The 19,662-nt window shown below is 41.8% G+C and overlaps 2 protein-coding genes across 5 annotated transcripts; one reads left to right on the top strand and one right to left on the bottom strand.

The window, feature by feature from the left end:
• Positions 1 to 1,252: 1,252 nt before the first annotated feature.
• Positions 1,253 to 18,432, bottom strand: CHST10 (carbohydrate sulfotransferase 10). 4 transcript variants are annotated; one of them, XM_061988497.1, is made up of 7 exons: positions 18,092 to 18,432; positions 16,074 to 16,146; positions 12,874 to 13,008; positions 9,802 to 9,899; positions 6,932 to 7,166; positions 4,226 to 4,331; positions 1,253 to 2,182 (listed from the first exon to the last, which is right to left on the bottom strand). In XM_061988497.1, the coding sequence occupies exons 3-7, from the start codon at positions 12,983 to 12,985 to the stop codon at positions 1,645 to 1,647; spliced, it is 1,089 nt and encodes a 362-aa protein (XP_061844481.1). In that variant the 5' UTR covers positions 12,986 to 13,008; positions 16,074 to 16,146; positions 18,092 to 18,432; the 3' UTR covers positions 1,253 to 1,644. The 4 variants fall into 4 exon arrangements, with proteins under 4 accessions (XP_061844481.1, XP_061844480.1, XP_061844479.1 ...); XM_061988496.1 differs by lacking the exon at positions 16,074 to 16,146; XM_061988495.1 differs by lacking the exons at positions 16,074 to 16,146; positions 18,092 to 18,432 and adding an exon at positions 10,377 to 10,609 and having other exon boundaries at positions 12,874 to 12,928.
• On the top strand, positions 16,962 to 18,607 carry LOC133625650 (uncharacterized). The gene is made up of 2 exons (XM_061998605.1): positions 16,962 to 17,153; positions 17,972 to 18,607. Exons 1-2 carry the CDS (start codon positions 16,962 to 16,964, stop codon positions 18,605 to 18,607), a joined length of 828 nt encoding a protein of 275 aa, XP_061854589.1.
• Positions 18,608 to 19,662: the final 1,055 nt, after the last annotated feature.

Genomic DNA, 19,662 nt, shown 5'->3' with positions numbered 1-19,662 from the left:
CTTTTTGTGGTTGGCAGCTCATGTCAGCTTGGCACAGCCTTCCTTTTTCACAAGTGCAAGACACTTTCCTGCATTTATACAGGAAGCTACCAAAAACACACTGTGGCTGGACTTGAGAGCAGATTCCATAGCACTGGCTATCATAATCATTTCTAGCCAGCAACATTATCCTGATCTGAAAATTAATCTTTTGGGGCTAAGATTTTAAACATACAGTTCACATGCTCAGCGTGACAGAGCAATTCCTTTATTTCAGATATGTGGTATCTGTCTCTCTCACCCCTGGCCCACGTGATGAGACGGCAGTGCAACGATTTTTATTGCTGGTGAACCCAAACAAGATGATGAGACACAATGCAAGCACAGGCAACCATGCTGACTGCATTCATTCAGTTCTGCTTTTCTTCCTTTAATGTATAAAATGAGCACACAGTTTTTAAGTGACTCCTGGCCAGTTGCCAACTCACCCCATCAGTGACACAAATGTTGGGCATTTTCACATTGGGACATCATGGCAGTGAATCACTGGAAAAAGTCAGGGATTCAACCTGTCTTCTTTAGCAGGAAGGAGATGAATTTTCAGAAGGGCTTAAATTTTCTGTTTTCTGAGGTACTGAACATTCAGCAAGGTTGGATGTAAGAAAAAGGCAGATTGTTAATTTGAGTAACTCTAGCAATTCTTTCATATGACATCCCGCCTTTGTAGCTTCTTTATTAATTTGAACTGTTACAAAACAAAACAGGTTAAATTGTGTGGTATTTAGAGAGCATCTTGTGGCTTTTATATGTGCTCCCACAAATAAAATTCATCTCTTATTTTAAATCATTTTTTCCTCATAGTTTCCCTAGCAGTTTCATGTTTCTCCTATGCTCCATTGGCATCTGGTGTTTCTCAGATAGCTTACATAGCCAGGAGTTGAGTAACATTTTGAAAATCAAAGTAGAATTATGAGGCTCAATAGACCAGTAGTAAGTACAGTAAACACTTGACAAAAATACAAAGACAACTGAACTCTGGAACCAGCTCCCTTTTTTTTTTTCAACACCTCTAAAGCTTCTGTCTAATTAGGTTCATTCTGTGACAAACAAAAATGGGATTAGATCAGCATTACTGTTATTATAGCAGCCTAGATGATTTTACTTGTCAAGCATTTAATCAATTTTTAGTCCTGTACTGGCCTCTCATTTTCAAAGCTCATGGGAAAACTACATGCCTTTCTCATGAGCATGAATCACAAAGTTCACCCACATGTCAGAGTTAACTTGCAGTGAAACTGCTATCTTTATAAATACTTCACAACCTTTTAAAAATGACATTCTGTCTGGGAGAGGGAGGGGACAATCGCAGCTATTCTTGCCCCCTCTTTGTTTCCTGAAGGGAAGAGGGGAGAAGTGGAATTCTGTACTTCAGATAACAGAGATTTCATTCCTAACAGATTGCAATGTCACATGTTGAAAACATGGTCAATAAACAACCACCATAAGCCCCTACTTGTTCATATGACAAATTTTTCACTGAAAAATGGAGCGACATCAAAAAGCTGGAAAACAAACGGTCACTCTCGGCTCTGTCAGTGTTGCAGCTGGTATTCACACAGGTTTAGATTAATCCATGAGACGCTTCTTCAGAGCTTATCCTAGGTGTCAGTTGAGCAAGAAATCTGGCTCCTGATAACCAAAGAGTTTAAAATCCCCTTCGAACCGCGCGTAGAGGCGTCTTATGTCTCGCTTGCTAATGCCCGAAAAATACCGCTCTACTTTTGTTCTGTTGTACACTGTTATGCCTGGTGGGATCGTGGGGTATGACACCAGATGGTCTATGCCAGCTGCTTTCAAGATATAAGGAGCGTCATCCTCCAAGGTTTCATGGTGTCCAATCACACTGTACGTGATCTCACAAGGGGCGCAGAGTTCCACGTACGTTACCCAATGAATGATGTGGTCACCAAACTGAACGTCCAGCCAGCGGTGATTTGGGTCACCCAGGTAGCGCACAAAATCCTCAAACTGCAGCCCTTTGGTCTCTGTGCGATTCTTCCTGTATTTACGGATGATGCCGGGAGCAATTTCGTGCCGGTACCAAGGTTCGAATCGAGGATTGTGCACAAACTTGTCTTTAAATGCAGAAATGAGTCTTTCAAATGGATCTCTAACAATAAAAAACTTGAAGTATAAATTCAGTCTAAGCAGAGCAGGGAAAAAGAACACAACAAAACAAAGAAATTAAATCATTACAGAAAGTGTTCAGCAAAGTGTTTAAAGCCTGTTTAGCAAAGACTTACAAAACCTACAGAAACTGACCACAGACACAAGGATATGAGTTTTACACCACACCACCTGCGTAGCCTAACGATATTACAATCAATAGGACTGGCAATACAATATTATAATCAACAAGACTAAAAATACAATAAGTCTTTTAACTAACAGTTTTTGTACAGAGCAGAGACACTTCACCCCAGTTTTCACATTTTACTCAAACCCGAGTATCTTAGTTTATTTCAACCCATATAAACCGGAGGGAAAAGGTGTTGAAAAGCTGCTGAGAGCTCTGAGTCAAAAGATCTTTTTAATGCCACATGATTAAGCTCAAGAATAAAAATACACAAAGACATGCAAAAAGTGGCTTGGTGCAGCAAAATACACAGAGGTCTGCATTCTTCACTGGCAGGTAGTTAGACAAAACACTGCTTAAGTAAAAAAAAAAACAAACTGGTATTTTATTTAACATTTTCTCACACTTTCAGTAATGGCTGAGAAAATGATTTTCAGGAGACTATTGTTTTGAAGAGAATTTAACTTTTTGTTTGTTTGCGATATCACTAAACTGTAATATTCTGTAGTTAGAGATTATCTGTAGGGGGAGTAAATTGAAAACAAAGTTTATTTCAGTAAATAGCTGAGAAAAGACATTTTAGAGACTAGTCTTTACTGAAATAAGTGGATGGTCTCAATAGGAACTTTCTGGCTCTTTCTCTTCATAGAAAGACTTCTTTTAAATAATTGTTAGTGTTGCTTTTGAAAGGTAAATCTCATGTCAGTGTTCAGAGAACTACCTCTCAAACCAAGTTGTCAAGTCATAGCTCCTGTGACTCTCCTGGCTCTAACAACATTGGCCCATTTAATGTCGGAATAAATCTCTCCAGCACAACTTCTGTGGTGGGCTGTCTGCAACAACACAAATCAGAATGGCACTCAACTTTAAATACTCTAGCTAAGGCTCATCCCTGGGTGAAGAGTTATTCATTGTTCACAGGTAGGGAGAACAGACCCACGTTCTCAAGAACATGGTGATAGTATTTTCTCTTGCACTCTAGCAAGTGACCTCATTTCCATAGGCATTGCTGTGATCCATGTATTTGTACCACTGAATGTAACAAACCTTGAACTGAGCTCTAGTCATAGCTGATATCACACGTATAATGGACTGATTCTTCAGAATGGCTTAGTACACACAAAAATCACGCAAGCTTAAGTTTTTAAGTGTTTGCTGTTATCTTATGTCCTGTTCTCTCCATGCTGCTATCCCTTCCTGGGATGATACATGGCACGGGCTCTAGTAGAGATGAGAGCAGAGTCAAAAATCTAGCCAAAGTAATTTGGAAGGCTCCACTACAGAGAAGTAATTTTTTTCTGCTCAGAGAAGAACCAGACGCACCAAAACAGACGGATAAAATCGTTCATCTGAGTGGACAATACTCTTAGGCTAAGGAACACTAATGTTTTAAACCTATTCAGTTAAATCCCAGAAAGTAAATCTGCCTGCAATGACAGTCATAAGTGTAGGGAGTAAGACTTCCTGGACAAGGCATCAGGGTGGATCTTCCAACTAAACCTTCCCTTTTGAAGGTCAACTATGTAACAATTAGGTACGCATTGAACTACAGAACCCTCTTATCCAGAGGGAGCTGCTTGGCTCACCTAACTCTATCACCAACCACACTAGCAGTGTTCTTCAAAGCCAGCAGGGAGGTAGTCACAGCAACATCTGTGAGGATAACAGTCTCTTTTTCAAAGCCTTCCTGGACGCATTCCTGTGTGACCTGATCAAGGTGAGCCTGCTTTAGCAGGTTCTCTAGAGGTCCCTTCCAGCCCCTACTACTCTGTGATTGAGCAAAAGCCCTGTTGTCCTCAATTTCAGATGTAGACTTCAGCTGTACTCCTGACTGTTCACAACACCACTGACTCCAAACCCTTCCCACACCCCTGGGAAGCCACCTCTTACCGTTTTTTAATTTCAGAGTCACTGAAAGAGGACAAGCGTGGAAGGCCATTCTTCTCGTGGTCATGTACAATATTTTCTGGGATCTCTTCTATAGAGGAAAATGCTCCTAGACAGATAGAGAGAGGAAAAGTGAATCTTTCCAGGGGAAAAAAAAAGTAAGCAGAAGCAAGCATGTGTGCCTTTGGCTCACAGCTTTCTGTTTAATCTTTCTCTTTTCTGTATTTTTAGCATTTACAGTTACTATGTTTAAAACTGTTAACTGATGAGAAATTCTGACTGCAAAGCTGAAAACTGCTGAAATTCTTTAGGGTATGTGACACCATGGTCTAAGACTAAACAGCCTCAAAACTCTTAGAAAAGCACGTTATACAAATTTCATCAGCAATTTTGTCTAAGCCTGCAACTTCCCACCTCAGTGTTCCCATTCTCTTTCCCCTCTGCCCACACACACAAATGGAGGAAGACTCTGAGGATTAACTCCAAAGAAGGAACCAGCTTTTTGGCTGCCTTTCTACCACCAACAAAGAAGAAATGCTGTGGGCTGCTTTTGGAATTGCTTCAACACAAAAGCACTTTGCTGTCAGGATCCGTGATCTATTTTAATGACTATGCTGTTCTGAAACAAAAATTCCAATGGTACAATACTACACAGATTAAAAAGCACTAAAATTAACTAAAGAAAGCCTCCAGGTATCCATTTCTGCAAGCACATAGCTCATAAGAAAAATAATGTCAATAAATTCTGATGCATTTATTTTAAGATCCCGATCTTGGAAATTTTTATGACCTTGAGGAGTATTTCATGTGGGCCCTTGGGCTTTAGTAATAAGCCTTCACAAAACAGCATCGTTTCAGAGTACCAACCTGCGATCAACACGGGGATACAAAACAAGCTCTTTAGGGGAAAGTTTCTACAGCCTTCTCTCTTCCAGAACTGCAATGAATAATCCAGATCACTCTGCTTCCCAGATTGCTATTTACTTTTTTTTTTGGTGGTGGTGGTGATTGTGGTATATTTTATTAATTTTGGTTTTCAAATGACATATTGTGTTATTCGGGGTGAACTGTATGTGGACAACGGGTGTCAGATTAGACAGTCTCAGAAACTGAAACCTTGCATTCATCCAGAGCAGAGATTCAGTACAAGCAGTAGGGAGAGTCAGGTCCCTCACTGTGCCACAGCTGTTTCTACACCTTGAACCTCCAAATATCACCTAGGCATTTGGACACAAAGCATTTCCCCTCAAGTATCAGTCCTGCCTGCTCAAACTACCCAAAGATGAGAAAGTGAGGTCAACTGCAGCAGTAGCCTTCCCCAGCAGATACCAATACACCAGCAGCTCAAGGCAGAAGAGACCAGTGCTTACGCAGAAACAATTTTCTATCATCCAGCATGCCAGAACTAGAATGCTCAAGGTCAAAGATCCCCTCCTGCTAAGACAAGAGTTATCCTCCACTCAACACAGCCAATACATCCCTGTCTGTCCTGAGCTATTCTTTGCCTGTTATCTCTGTTAAATTCTCATAAGAACAGGTACTTTTAATGCATTCATACAGTTTAATATTTAGTAGTTTCCTGGAATGTGGCTTTCACAGGTTTTCAAGACACATGCCCATATCTCTGTGTGTGCATATCTGCTGGATTTTCAGCTCCCATCCACATATTAAAGCTGAAACTAATATTAAAGTTTTTAAAGACATACTCCTTGCTACAAAAGTTTTGCTGAAGGACATGGTACCATTATCAATTTGTGACAGTTTCCTTCTGAGTGTGCAAACTGCTTCACATAAAATATAACCACAAGTGCAGAACTGGCTGTTCACAGGGTGCTTCTTACAAGAAAACTGGGTTTACAATGCTCAGGCTTTGTCCACATCTTGGGGAGCTGTTACCTGCAAAACTATAGAAAGACCTCAACTGATCTGACTGTAGCAAATTCAGTCCCAATGCACAGACATGCAAGAAGGTCTCATGTCAAACAAGGGTATGTTATATTAAATACAAGCATGTTATGTTTGTGTGTGCAGGTAGGGGTACAGACGGAAACTTTGAGGAATTAGGTTCTTTTTATTGGCACACCAGACTACCTTATGGTAGGCTACATATAGACAGGTAGCATTCACCTTATAATCAGTTTTCAGACACACTAGTGGTCCCTTTACTCCATCTTTTAAAACATACCTTTGTTGACCTAACTATTGCCTTAAGCACCTCAGAATCTTCCTAACTCCTATGACAGCTCACCTGATAGCACATACACAAGATTTCAGCAGCACGGACCAATAGCAGCTGCCAAGTTTTCACTAGGTTTCTTCACTGCTAAAAACCTCTAGCTAAAAGACAGTAGTCTCAAGTCAGAAATTTTATATTACTGTTCCTTAGGGAATTGAGATGAGATACCTTGGAATTTACTTGTTTCAAACTAAACATAAATTAGTGCCACCTCTCCAGAAGCAACAAGTCTACCTACTACATGCATATGGGGACTCTTTCACGATTCAAATCACTTTTGAGCCCACTAATACTACTATTTATTTGCATAGAAACAACAGGTTTATTTTCTTAAAAAATGTTTAGAAAGGTCTAGAAGCAACTGTGAAGAGTGAAAGGCTGAAACTACAGAAAAGCAGATTGTGTCATCCCAATTGGTCCAGTTCTGCTCCTCCTTCTCAAAGAAACCCACACACCCACAGCAGAGCAGATACCATTTAAAACGATCAAGACTTTTTTCCACTGAGTGTTGCCCACTTTTGGCGTCTGACAAAACAGGATCTTGTGCTTGTCACACACAAATATTCGGTCCAAGACGAATTTGGAAACTGCTGTGTGAGAGAGATTTCTCAATGCAGTGTCTCTGCAGACATTCCTGAGAAGCTCAAGTCTTTCCATATGAACCAGGGGTTGGCGGATCAGATTTCCAGAAAAAGCTTTTCCAGTTGGCTTGATAAAATGCAGAGGGGAAAGAAAAAACAAAGAAGTGCAAGAATTTAGTTTTCAGATCAAATTCTAAAGCATAAAAATCCCAAAACTGTGCATCCTATTAACTCCCAGATCCAGGATTAAAACATTGCCACGTATTAACTAAAGGTGTAGCACACAGTTTCCTTACTGTGCTACTATTGTACATGTTGGTTCAACTCTTAAGTCATTACATAGTAGTAGGCAACAGTAAGAGCTTTTCCATACAATTTAAGCCTGCTGCAGAGCAGCAAGGTCTTATCTGTGTGTATAAAGCATGCCTTGACCAAATATCAGAACTCCCACAGAGTTTCAATATTCAGTAAGAGAGCTTCTGAGGGCTTGGGACAGGAATTTAGCCTTAATCTCTGAGAAGATGGGGCTTAGAGATGCCGACCCATCTGGCTGGGAAAGAGTTTCACATCAAAGCTTTGTGCTGTTTTCTACAACCTATAGGCATTCACTGCTTTCACTTATCCAAGCTGCAACGGAATGAAGTGGACAAAAATGCACACACTGAGCATCAGGGCTTACTGTGGCAAGCAAGAGAAGTAGGCAAGATTTCTCTTCCCAAAACTGGATGAAGTGTTTGATAAGTTTCATTTTTATGAGACTAAGGCAGGAAGAATGACCACTTCTGCCTCCTGATTAGTGAGAGGAAAAAGGAGCTTGTCTGATCAACAGGTGGTGACAAAGTTTAAAAGCCTACTGACAAATCTTCCCCCTTCCACTAATTGATTTACACAGTTGGCAATCCCCGCCATCAATATAGACTCAGGGATGTCCTGATTGAGAACAGCCCTGCAGAGAAGGACTTGGGAATACTGATGAATGAAAAACTGGATGTGTGCTGGAAATATGTGCTTGCAGTCCAGGTAGCCAACCATATACTGGGCTGCAGAAAAAAGCAGTGTGGCCGGCAGCTCGAGCGAGGTGATTCTACCCCTTTACTTTGTTCTTGTCAGACCCCACCTGCAGTACTGCATCTAGCTCTGGGATCCTCAGGACAAGACAGATACAGATTGGTTGCAGCAGGTCCAGAGGCAGGCCACAAAAGCAATCAGAGGGCTGGAGCACCTCTCCTGTGAAGACAGGCTAAGAATTGGAGCTGTTCAGCTTGGGGAAGAGAAGGCTCCAAGGGGATTTTATTGTAGCCTTTCAATACATAAAGGAGGCTTTAAGAAAGTCAGAGGAAAGACTTTACCAGGGCCTGCAGTGATAGATCCAAGGGTAACATTTTTAAACTGAAAAGACAGTAGGTTTAGATTCAATAAAAGGAAGAAATCTTTTCCTATGAGGGTGCTGAGACACTGGAACAGATTGCCCAAAGAAGTTGTAGTGTTCAAGGCCAGTCTGGACGGGGCTTTGAGCAACCTGGTCTAGTGGAAGGTATCCCTACCTATGTCAGTAGGTTAAAATTAGATGACCTTCAAAGGTCCTTCCAACCCAAACCATTCTGTGAGTCTACAATTTTAGGTTCAGTGTCCAAGTTAAACATGAGAATGAAATGATATTACTTTTTATTCCAATCCTCCATAAGGGAAAAAAAATCCCTCATTTTACTTCTCCTGTTTCTTACTCTTCTTCAGTGTCACCTGGTCAGAATATAATCTGAACAGCCTGACATATTCTTTATATCAAAACAATTTATATTGCATGCATCAGAATTAATATTACTGCTCCGTGTTTCATGATGTCAGGAAGTCAAGAGTGAATAGTTTTAGATCCAGAAACCTTATTATCCTCTTCCATACAAGTAAAGGAAGATATTAAAACTCACTACATGGATCTGCAAAGCTTCCAGTGAACAAAGCATTCTTCTAAGTATTTTGAGGACAACATAAATTTCAGATTTTTTACATACAAAACCAGAAAGTGTCACCTTTATACAGAAATCTACCTTCCATTCTCTATCACAAAACTACTCTAAACATAAGATGACTTATGTAGCCAATGAAAAAAAAAAAAAAGCCTTAGCCCATGGTGCAATTGGTCTCAAATTTACATTGGCATACAGGATTTTCCAAGTTTCCTTGTAAATTTTTCAGTCCCACATTTGTTCTGCTTTATTGCTGGAAGCGTGGAACTAGGATCAACTCGTATTGAATACCATTGTGTTCATGTCCTACTTTGGAGAAACGCTGAGATGTGAAGCCCAAAGAGCACAAAACATGAAAAAGAAATAGAGACTTATAAAAAGAGTCAGAGAGATTGGGTGGAGAACTAAGAGAATAGACAAGACACAGGCTTGCCCTCAAGAACCACAAACCTGATGGCTATGGCAAGGCAGAACACAAGTAACAATCCAAAACTGAGACATTATATTAGAAAGCCTAGGAAAAATGACTGTCCTGACTTGATAAAGGAGTATTGTAACAAATTTCTCCTAGAAATGGAAACACATTAAGTTGAATCATTCAGATGAAACAAGACAGCAGGTTACCGTAACAAACTAGCTTTGTGAAGCTAAAATGAACTCTGCTGGATCTATCAAAGCCGAACAGTCTGAATAAATAATCCTTGTCTAGCAATTCCTTGTAACAACAGGAAATCCTCATTGATCTCTTATTTTCTCCTACTCTTCAATACATGTAACCCTTATCCCAACAGTATGCACCTGGAATTTTTCAGGCCAATATTTATTCTCTGGCACATGTACCTCTTCCACTTTTGTCACAGCTGTCAGTATCAATGGCTCTTGCTTGGCACTGTAGCCTAATGAGGAGAGAGAGATAAGAGCATTAACAGAGGTTGAGGAAAAGGCAACTATTTCTGCTTTACAACTTAACACAACTGAACATCGCTTCCTGTATTAAGCTTCTAAAACATTAGAATTTGTTTCCCAATGGGAAGGTATGAATATTTTAAAAAGGATGTACTCTGTGGGAATTTTTGATAAAAATCAACTGCATCTGCATCCAAGAAACCTTTTATTTGGATCTTTTTTAAACAAACCGTGCAAACAGACAGAGAAATCATAAATCCAAATATCACAAATGGTACGCAATTGAGTATAACTATATGGACTTCACAGTAGATTGATATAATTTGGGAATCACTGAAAAATAACAAAATTAAAATCTGAATTTATCAGGTTTCTCCCTCCCCTCATAAGAGCAGAGATGCCTCTTTTGTTGTAAATTCTTAGACATTACCAGCAGAAAATTGTCATTAAGGACCACTTTTTATTACCTTGGTGCTCTAAGTAAACACCTCGAACCAGCAAGACATACAAGATCTCCTCTTCCCTTATTACTGGACTGTCTGCCTTCCTTAGAGACTCCCACAATGAAAGAACAAATTCAGCTGATACTCTTGTTCTTTTTTTTTTCATGATTTTAGGGCAACCAATAGTTTAAGATCAAATTAAAGCACATAACTGAAGAGCCCTTTGCATCTTTTGCAGTCGGTGTGCTACAGAAAAACTAAAAAAGATAACAAAAGGATGGAGTTTTACTTTATGTAAAAATAATAAAAAAATAATTTGAAGCAGCTTTCTGTAACCACAAAGCATAACTTCTCCCTGGAAATTTATCCCTATCCACATTGGACTACTTTTCCCTTCATACAGTTATTATTCCCCTCTGCAAGTAATCTTTTTTTGCCTGCATCCACAGTGGCTTACTGTTTTATGGTCGAGAAAATGTGTGTGCTGCCTATGGCCTTTCCTTAAAGGAGCACTCTACGCTGCCTACACTGGATTTTAATAAAGGGCACGCATGCAAAAAGTAAGTCAAAACTGAAAACAAATGTAAGCATCCAAGCAACCAAGTACAGTAAATACTGTTGTGCACAAACTTACTTCACAGTATCTTTTTGTAAAATCAGAGCAATCTGACTCAATAAAAGAGCAGTATCTTTCATTCTCACTGGGTAAAAGCATGCCTGCAGGTGCTACTAGAGATCATGGACAGAAACTTGCTGCTTCTCATGAAGAAGTTCCTATTGCTCATGTACCCAAGACATCAGTAAAAGGCTTAAACAAAATAAGATTGATTCATTGAGCATCTGCTAGTTTTGCTCTAGCTGCAGAGTAGACCATCCTGTTCAGACTTTCTCCAAAATTATATTGATCTATTCAAATTACTTCCCTTCATTTGCATCTCCAACACATACATACACTTAATCGCTATCACGCTTTTGCAGGACTTGAGCTTAAGAAATACAAAATTCTGCTCAGAGAAGGGGAATGAAGGTTCAACATAGAAAAGAAAAAAAAAAGAGAGAGAGAGAAATTGGCAAGTCAAGATAATAAAAAGCAAGTAAATGCTACGGGTGTACTTTAGTAATTATTTTAAAACTACACTTTAATCCTCCTGACAAATTCTGATGGAAAGAACCACGTGAAGAATATCTGAGCTGGGAAACAAGAGTTGGCATAGAATGAAATAGTGCAAGATTTAACTACCTAACATAAAACCAGCTCATTTGCAGATGTTCTAGGACTCATAACCAGCTGGTATTAAGGGAGTTAAGTTGGCCTACAGTTCTCATCTGCAAGAGCTGCTGAATAAATCTCCACACATAACTATGCTATTTAAATAAGTACACCTAATACATTTATCCACTATCAAGCCATTGAAACAACTCGCTTGCGTGATGTCAGCCTTTTAGAAGCTATAAATTTTTTGCATATTTTAGAAAGATGCAGAAATACAGATCTCTTAGGACTGTAAGTCACATCATCACCTTCACCCTAAACTCTCTGTAGAATGGTTTTGTAACAGCAGCTCCTCAACAGACAGAAAACTGTAACATGCGGCATGGTGTCATCAAATGGCTTAAATTCCCCATCAGCTTAATACTATCTGGGCCACTTAAGCTAAGCAAAAGCCTATAAGCTGTTTGTCAGTCAAACAGCAGAGGATAAAACTGAATGCAAGAAGCAGGGCAGAGGTGGCTAGGCTAAGTGCATTGCAAATGGAATCAAACTTTCCACAAGTTTTACATAACACTGCAACCAAAGGACAAGCAGTCACATGAGGACAGAAACAAGTATCACTGTGAAATGAACTCTTTAATTCCTTGTCAATCTCCTTTGTCTTTAAACAGGTAATTGTGACCTGCTGTTCTGCATGTGACTTCTAGCAGATCAAGATACTGAAACTGAGCATATTTGAAAAAGTGGATCTCACAAGACAGTACTGCTGAACGCAATCCTCTGCTCCTAACCATCAAAAAAAAAAAGCACACCACTGCATGCCAGCACTGTCACTTCTAGAAACTGAGTTTTTCTATTCTCAGTCTTACTGAAGAAACAGTAACATTGTAATATTTACAAATATCTAAATGGTGGGTGTCAGGAGGTTAGGGTATCCCTTTTTTCTATTGTAGCTAGCAACAGGACAAGGGGTAATGGGATGAACACAATGGAACACAAAAAGTTCCATTTAAATATAAGAAAAAACAATTTACTGTGAGGGTGAGGGAGCCCTGGCACAGGCTGCCCAGGAAGGTTGTGGAGTCTCCTTCCTTGGAGGTCTTCAAGACCCGCCTGGACATGTTCCTATGTGACCTGATCTAGGTGGACCTACTTCTGCAGGGGGGTTGGGCTAGATGATCTCTAAAGGTCCCTTCCAACCCCTACCATTCTATGATTCTATGCCAGAACTACATTGCACAGCAGAGTATTTCTGTAATGTACTGTTCCATTTTCTGTTTCACATCAAACACTAAAAGGTGAACTTACCATCAGGGTCTTTAAAAGTCAAAGTGATAAACTTGCTAGCAACCATGAACATGAATATCACCCAAAAGCATGCAGCTAGCAGCAGCCACTGGTGGTGCATGTTGTCAGACATGAGCCATATAAAGTTGTTGCTTCCTGTTTGAAAGAGGAAATATTGACACATTAATTATTTTTGTTCCAGTTTAGAAAAATACTTTCCATAACCAAAATGACAAAACTCTAATAAGTGGTAGATTTCATTCCTTACTTTTGTTCTTTTGGCTGGATTTTCAACCAATGTTAAGGCTGAGGCAACATAACTGCCAGCTGCTGTCAAAGGGACGTTTTGCTCCTCCTTCACCCCTACATACACATTCCCAGTCCTTGTCTGGTCTGATGGCTTGGGGAGACACACCAGCAAAACCCCCAAATCTTTTAAGATCTAGCTTATCTTTCTATCTAACTTTGCAAGGAAGTAGGGAAGAGAAGGAGAAGCTCCCCTCTCAGTGGCAGCTAGTCAGCAGATCAACCAAGATGTAACATTAACAGGATTCTTAGCTATCCCAAGTCAACTCATGAGTCATAGCATGGACGACTCCTCTGCCCAGCCTACAGGAATTACAGGCTGGAAGCTACACTGAGCCAGAACACTAAGCCTAACCTTACAACAAAAAAACAACAAACAACAACAATAAGCCAACAACAAAAAATTTAATGTTTCTTTTGGTTTTGCCATTTTTATCACCAGCAAAGTATCGATCATAGATTCTGGAAGATTTTTATTTCCATCATGCTAAGCAATACTCACATCAACAGTAACAAAAAATTCCCTGCAGCAGTGCTTATTACCTGTAGCTGCATCCCTTCAGCTGAGCCTTAAAGATATGACCTTTCCAGGAGTGCGTGAAGGGTTACTCAAACAACTGGGACTGCAGATCTTATGTACAAAGAAACCACAGGTACTGACTGAATCCAAGCAGAGTGAGGATGAGGATAGTGGACAGTATTACAAACACATGGTGTCTGCTCTAACTCACAGTTTCTAAGTATTGATGGTGTGCCCTGAGCACTTCCTAGCTTGATTTCAGAAACTGTAATTCTAATATTTTTTTTTTGTGGTTAAAAATTAAGATGGAATATAAGGAAATAAAAAAGGTCCCTAGTCATTAACAGAAATGTAAAATGTTAAGCTACATCTTTCACTGGGTTTCTAACTTCCAATGAGCAACGCACCCAGAGAAGCACTGGGGATGACACCAAGTGTCTGTGAAAGCTCCACTGCAAAATGTAAGATGCCATGAGTACCTCAAAAAAAACCCCAACAAAAATCTAACAGCAAACATGACTACCTATCTACCAAAACCTGAGTGTCCTCTTCATTGAATAATTATCCTGCAAAAATAAAGTGCTATTATCTCAGTTGCTGCTGGAGAGATAAGGCACTCTAAGGCCTGAACTCAGGTGCTGGAAAGTTCAAAAGTAAGTGAATGCTTCCTTTTGAGGACAGACACAACACAACTTCAAAACACTTAACCAAAGAGGATCTAACATAAGAATCTTATACAATGACATCCTCTCAACAATCCTGTGAGGTTTGTGCTTGTAGCCTCAGGAAGAACAAAAAACCAAAACCACCCACGTAACTGGCAATAGGATCAAACTCAGTTCTAAAGTAGCCACATGCAACTTCAACAAGAATCACATCTGTGTGGTTTGTGACCACATTTTCTACACAGCCACTTGAGTGAATTGCCTGCCAGGGAGTAAGAGGGATGCCCTCATTCCCAGCTAAGATGTTAAAAACATGCTAGTTAATGCTTCTAAGCAAACTTTGTATTAAGGTTTTTCAGCCATAAACCAGTATTCCACCATCTGCATTCCCACAAAGCTTCAAATAACATAAGTGAATCTGGTTTTGATGTTGTTTCAGCAACTAGTGCTACAGGTGCAGAACACTTTTCCAGATAGCTTTTGCCTTCCAGCAATGCAAATGTTTTCCAGAAGGATTTTCACTGTGGCTAACAGAAATGGAAAGTCTTCAGGGTACGTCAAAACCCTGTGCAAGTAGACGAGCAGTTCAAAACAGATTTGGGATCCTAAGGACGTATATGACATGGGTGCTTAAACTACATTTAAAACAAACAAACAAATCACAATTTTTAGCTATGATGTCAGCATCAAGATCTATTTTTATTTTCTCAGTACAATATTTTTCAATTTGGCTTCTGAGGGGTTCTTTTTTTGCTTTTATGATTTCATTTTTAAATGCCTCTCCTAAAGACACTGCATTTACATAAAAATATGCATCATCTGTCTTTTTGACTTGTGCTGTGATATCCATGAACGTGACGTTTGCCATCTCCCACTTTCTGCTGCAATTCCCTAGCTGCCAACTGAGCATGCAATGTACGAGACACGTTACTCTTCAAAATCAAACACAGTTGGCCAGGAAGGTCAAATAATACGGTTTGAATTTTGGAGCACGGACTTTGTTCCAGCTAAGCAGTTCACAAGTTATTCTCATCCTACCATTTCAGTAGTGCAAAACTTCCTTGAGATTAATGCTGAAAATCACCAGGTCCCAAAGGTCCTAGTTTTTCAGTCTGTTACAATATCCACCATTTAGAGCACTGAAATTTATCACCTTTGCTTTCAGACACCAGAACCACAGAATCTAGATGTGAGGACATAAAACAAAACACTGATTTATTTTTTTTTACTTCCTGGGTAGCTTTGCTAAAACCATGAGAACCATCCAACATTCAAAATACAACTGTATGTGTCTCTGAGGCGGCAGACTGACAGAAGCTTGCAGAGAACACTCTGCAGGAGGAAAATCTCTTTTAGACCATCAGCTGTGGGGCTTTCAGAGACATAATGGATGGTCTGGGCCAGAACTTGCTGTCTAAACCAGTATATTTGTTGTACATGAAAAATAGTGGAAATGGCCTCCAACATTAGTAGCATCCCTGCTAGTCTGATTGCTTCTATAATAATGATGGATGAACCATTCAGTAAGGATTATTGATCTATACCCCCTTACGCAACTTATCTATTGGATTTCTAAGAAGTTGTGTTAAATGACACAGGAAAAGCAGTTTCCACATGCTGAGACCTGGAAAGCAGTCAGCACAGACAAGACTCTGCAGCCAGAACCTGTGCTCTAGGGATAGAAGAGCAACATTTCAGCCAAAGACACCTATAAGCAGTACTCTGCTTACCTCAAGGACTGGACTCAGAGACCAGAAAGACGAGAGAATTGCAGTCACATCCATAACAACCACCACTATTACCCTTCAATATGTCAAAGATAAGAGAAAAATATTAAGTAGTTTACTGTTTTTTTTTTTTTTAATGTGCACAGCAAATCTGCAACACTACTCGTTGATCTTAAGTGTCCTGTCAGAGGATCTGTCATAACGTAATTGCAATGGCTGACACTGTTACTCACTTCTAGGATCCTAAACAAAACTACACCTATATCAGCAGCTCATTACCTATGCCAAGAAGCAGGACTATTCAATATTGTATACAGGAGTAACTCAACCATTATGCTCACTTAAATGCAATAACCAGCAACATTTCTTAAAATAATGTGTTTATGTTGTTTCTCTTTCTCTAGCTTCTTATTTTTTGCTTTAATATTTTTATTGTTTTCACATAGGCTATCTGCAATTCTGCTGCCTCTGCTTTTACTTATTTTCCATCAAATACATACAATAGCTTCTGAATTTTTTTAATAGTTTCCCCCAGCTTCCAAATGTGTCTTTTATTTCTTCCTGCCTATAACATTTTTTTTGTTATAAGTAGAAAAAAGAAGAAAGCTATTGAAGGTTTTCACAATGAAATATGCAGGGATTTTTCAGGTTACTCCCACCTCTTTTTGCAACTCTACACTTTCTAGAAGCAGAAGATTCCCCAAAACTGCTGTCTCTATTTCTGACCTTCCCTCCCTGGGCTCCCTGTCTCAAAGACAAATGGTCAGAACAGATAGATGCCAGTTTTGAATGAGAAAAAAGGGCATCAAACACACACAAACCAAAGATCAGGACAAAAAACGTAGCAGGCTTGATCCATGGCCTGGTACTTTGCAGAAGACTACTGCCTTCATGCAAATTGTAGGACAAAGTGCAGAAGATTTAAACGATACTAAAACTCAGTGCACAGCCCCTGCTCTGTGGCTTATGCTGCTTGGACAGGGGCTCCTTGGCAGGACAGTCACTTCACACAATGTGAACGACAGCGGCACACCAGTAGTTTCAGACTACCAACTGCTTGCCCATCAGCACATGACTAATGATGTAATTTGAAATGGAACTAGTAATGAAGGCCAAACAACAGCTAGCTGGGATACCTAATATATTTTCATCAGGGCCTCCTCTGTGTTACCTTAAGAGATCTGAACAATTTACACTTTGTAAAAAACATATTGGACTAAAATCAATCATGCACTGCTCTAGTAAGTTGTGTGGCGTTATTAAGTGTTAAAACATACACTATCACAGGTGTTTCTAAAAGCTGGTTCTTTCCTAAGGCTTTCCTCAACCCCAGCAGCATGCACAGGCCTATAGTTTCTGCTCTTCCAACCACCACTGCTAAGCTGAGTCTCCCCGAGGAGGCAGAATTTACCTGTCAGCGGGAACAGAACCAACACCCGTAGCAGCAGCAGTCTCTGCAACAGCTGCCCCAACTCACCCCGGTCCGGGCAGGCCCGGCACGCGAGAGCTCCACCACCCCTGGGCTGGCAAACTGACTCCCTGCCTGCCCTCCCAGCACACTCTGATAGACACCAGCCTCAACTCCACGGGGCAACCCCGGCTCTTCACAGCCGGGAATGGCAGCGGCTCCTCTTTCCCCAGAACCGGGGCTGGCTGAGGACTCCATTCACTGTACAAGGAGAGGTTAAAAAAGAGTCCCCGTCGGGAGAACGGGACGCTGTCGTGGTCTGACGGGCAGGGCATGAGCCAGGGCAAAGCCCACCACCAGCCCACAAGCCAGGCTTTGGGCGCACGCACCTGGGCTGAACAGGCATTAAGTTTTCCCGTTCCGGTGGAGGAAGCGGCGGGGGCTTCCCCTCCCGGCTGGCGGGTCTCTTAACAGTTGTCCGCAGCCTTCCTAGCCCGACTGGCCGGAGGAGCCTTTCCCGGGGGCTGCCCGGCCGCCAGGCCTCCTCTCCGGCCGCGGCCCCAGCCCGCCCGCGGTACCGGGCCTCCCTGGCAATGCCCCCGCCCCGGCTTACCGGCCCTCCAGCGCCGCTCTCCCCGCAGCCTCGGTCCCCAGCGGCGGGGCACCGCTCCGGCCGCGGCCCGCTTCACTTGGCAGCGCGGCCGGACCGCTCAGGCGGCCCCGGCTGCTGCTGCATCCCCCACCGCCCCGCCCAGCTGCGGGCGGCAACGGCGGCGCCTCCCCGCCTCCGCTCAGCCGCTGCCGCCCGGCCGCGCTGCCGCCGCCGCCACCTCCATTTCCTCCCGCCGCTGGAGGCTTCGGCCTCGGCGTCAGCCGGGCCCCCGGCACCGGGAAAGAAAGGATGGTGAAGGCCGCAGCGGAGACCGCTCGGCTCCGAGGAGACGCAGAGCCGCGCCCGGCCGCCCGCCCGGAGGCGGGAGGGAGGATGGAGGAGGGCGGGCAGGCTGCTCTCCCCGCCCCGCTTCGCTTCGTCTCGCCTCGCCCCGGTGGGAGCGGAGTGTCTCAGCCAGTGTACCAGGCCTTCAGTTCTCGCTTCGTCGCCCAGCCTCGCCGCAGACCCAGGCCTTAGCTGCTTCCCGGTGGTTTCCAGTTTTGACAGCGTGGCAGGTGCTTCTCAGCGGGGCCCACAGCCAGCGCTCAGCAGAGCTCCCGTAGATAACACGTGTATACGTCTGAGATTGGGAGTTTTAAAGTTAAAAATAACATGTCTCTAACACTCCTGTTTCAGGAAGAAAAAATGAAGGCTGAAAATGCGAGTTTTGAGCATATGCAGATACCCACTAAACCCATCAAAACCAGGTGCTGATGGTCAGTCTATTTTTAACAGCTATTTAAACAACGCCTTCTGGGGATGTGTTGCAGTGTGTGGCTGTAGGAGTGTGTTACAGTGCTGAGATGATGTTTCCAAAACTCTGCACAAATTAAGCTCAAACGGTGGAACAGGATCCTCTGGATGCTGCCTGGAGAAAGGACCCACACTAGAGCAAAGCCACTTCATTTTAAAGCTGATTGAACACTGAGGTCCTAGGGACATGTCTTCCAGTACGAAATCAAGTGATGCAACACAAAGGATGGGCTTTATCAGGTGACCCCAAAAGATGTGCTTCTGTTACGTGACCCAACACAAAAACTGTCCTGCAGTACATAGTCTTGTCACCAGAATTTTATTTACTGACTGGAAACTAGTAAGTTGAGAGGGAGGAACAGGGAAATCTCATATTTCGGGTAAAGAGAATAAACAGCATCCTACAATCTTCTTGATCAGCCTGTTTGGGCAGCATGAGAAGCCTTTGCTTCCATGCTTCACCACTTCTTCCATCTCTTCATCTTTTTCCCAAGTATGTTCTGTCCTTGAAAAGACCCACACAGGATAATTTTGAGCTCTGGGATAAGAGATGTGGAACTCATAAAAAACACGAGGAAGAAAACAGTGAGAAATCTAAATGGATTTTTAGGCTTTGGGGAATGATTCCTGAATCCTAGGCAATGTGGTCTGATGTCCACACTACCCAAGGCTGGCCCCCTTTGCAGTACACAGTTGCAGTTCATGCCACACAGCACTTCTTCATGGTTTTCCTATGAGATCTTGTGTGGAGAACATAACTCAAAATTGCCAGTTATGGG

This window comes from Colius striatus, chromosome 1 (genome assembly GCF_028858725.1).
Source record: "Colius striatus isolate bColStr4 chromosome 1, bColStr4.1.hap1, whole genome shotgun sequence".
Taxonomy (NCBI): Eukaryota; Metazoa; Chordata; class Aves; order Coliiformes; family Coliidae; genus Colius; species Colius striatus.
Note: the sequence above shows the minus strand (reverse complement) of the source record. Positions and strands in the feature narration are given on the sequence as shown.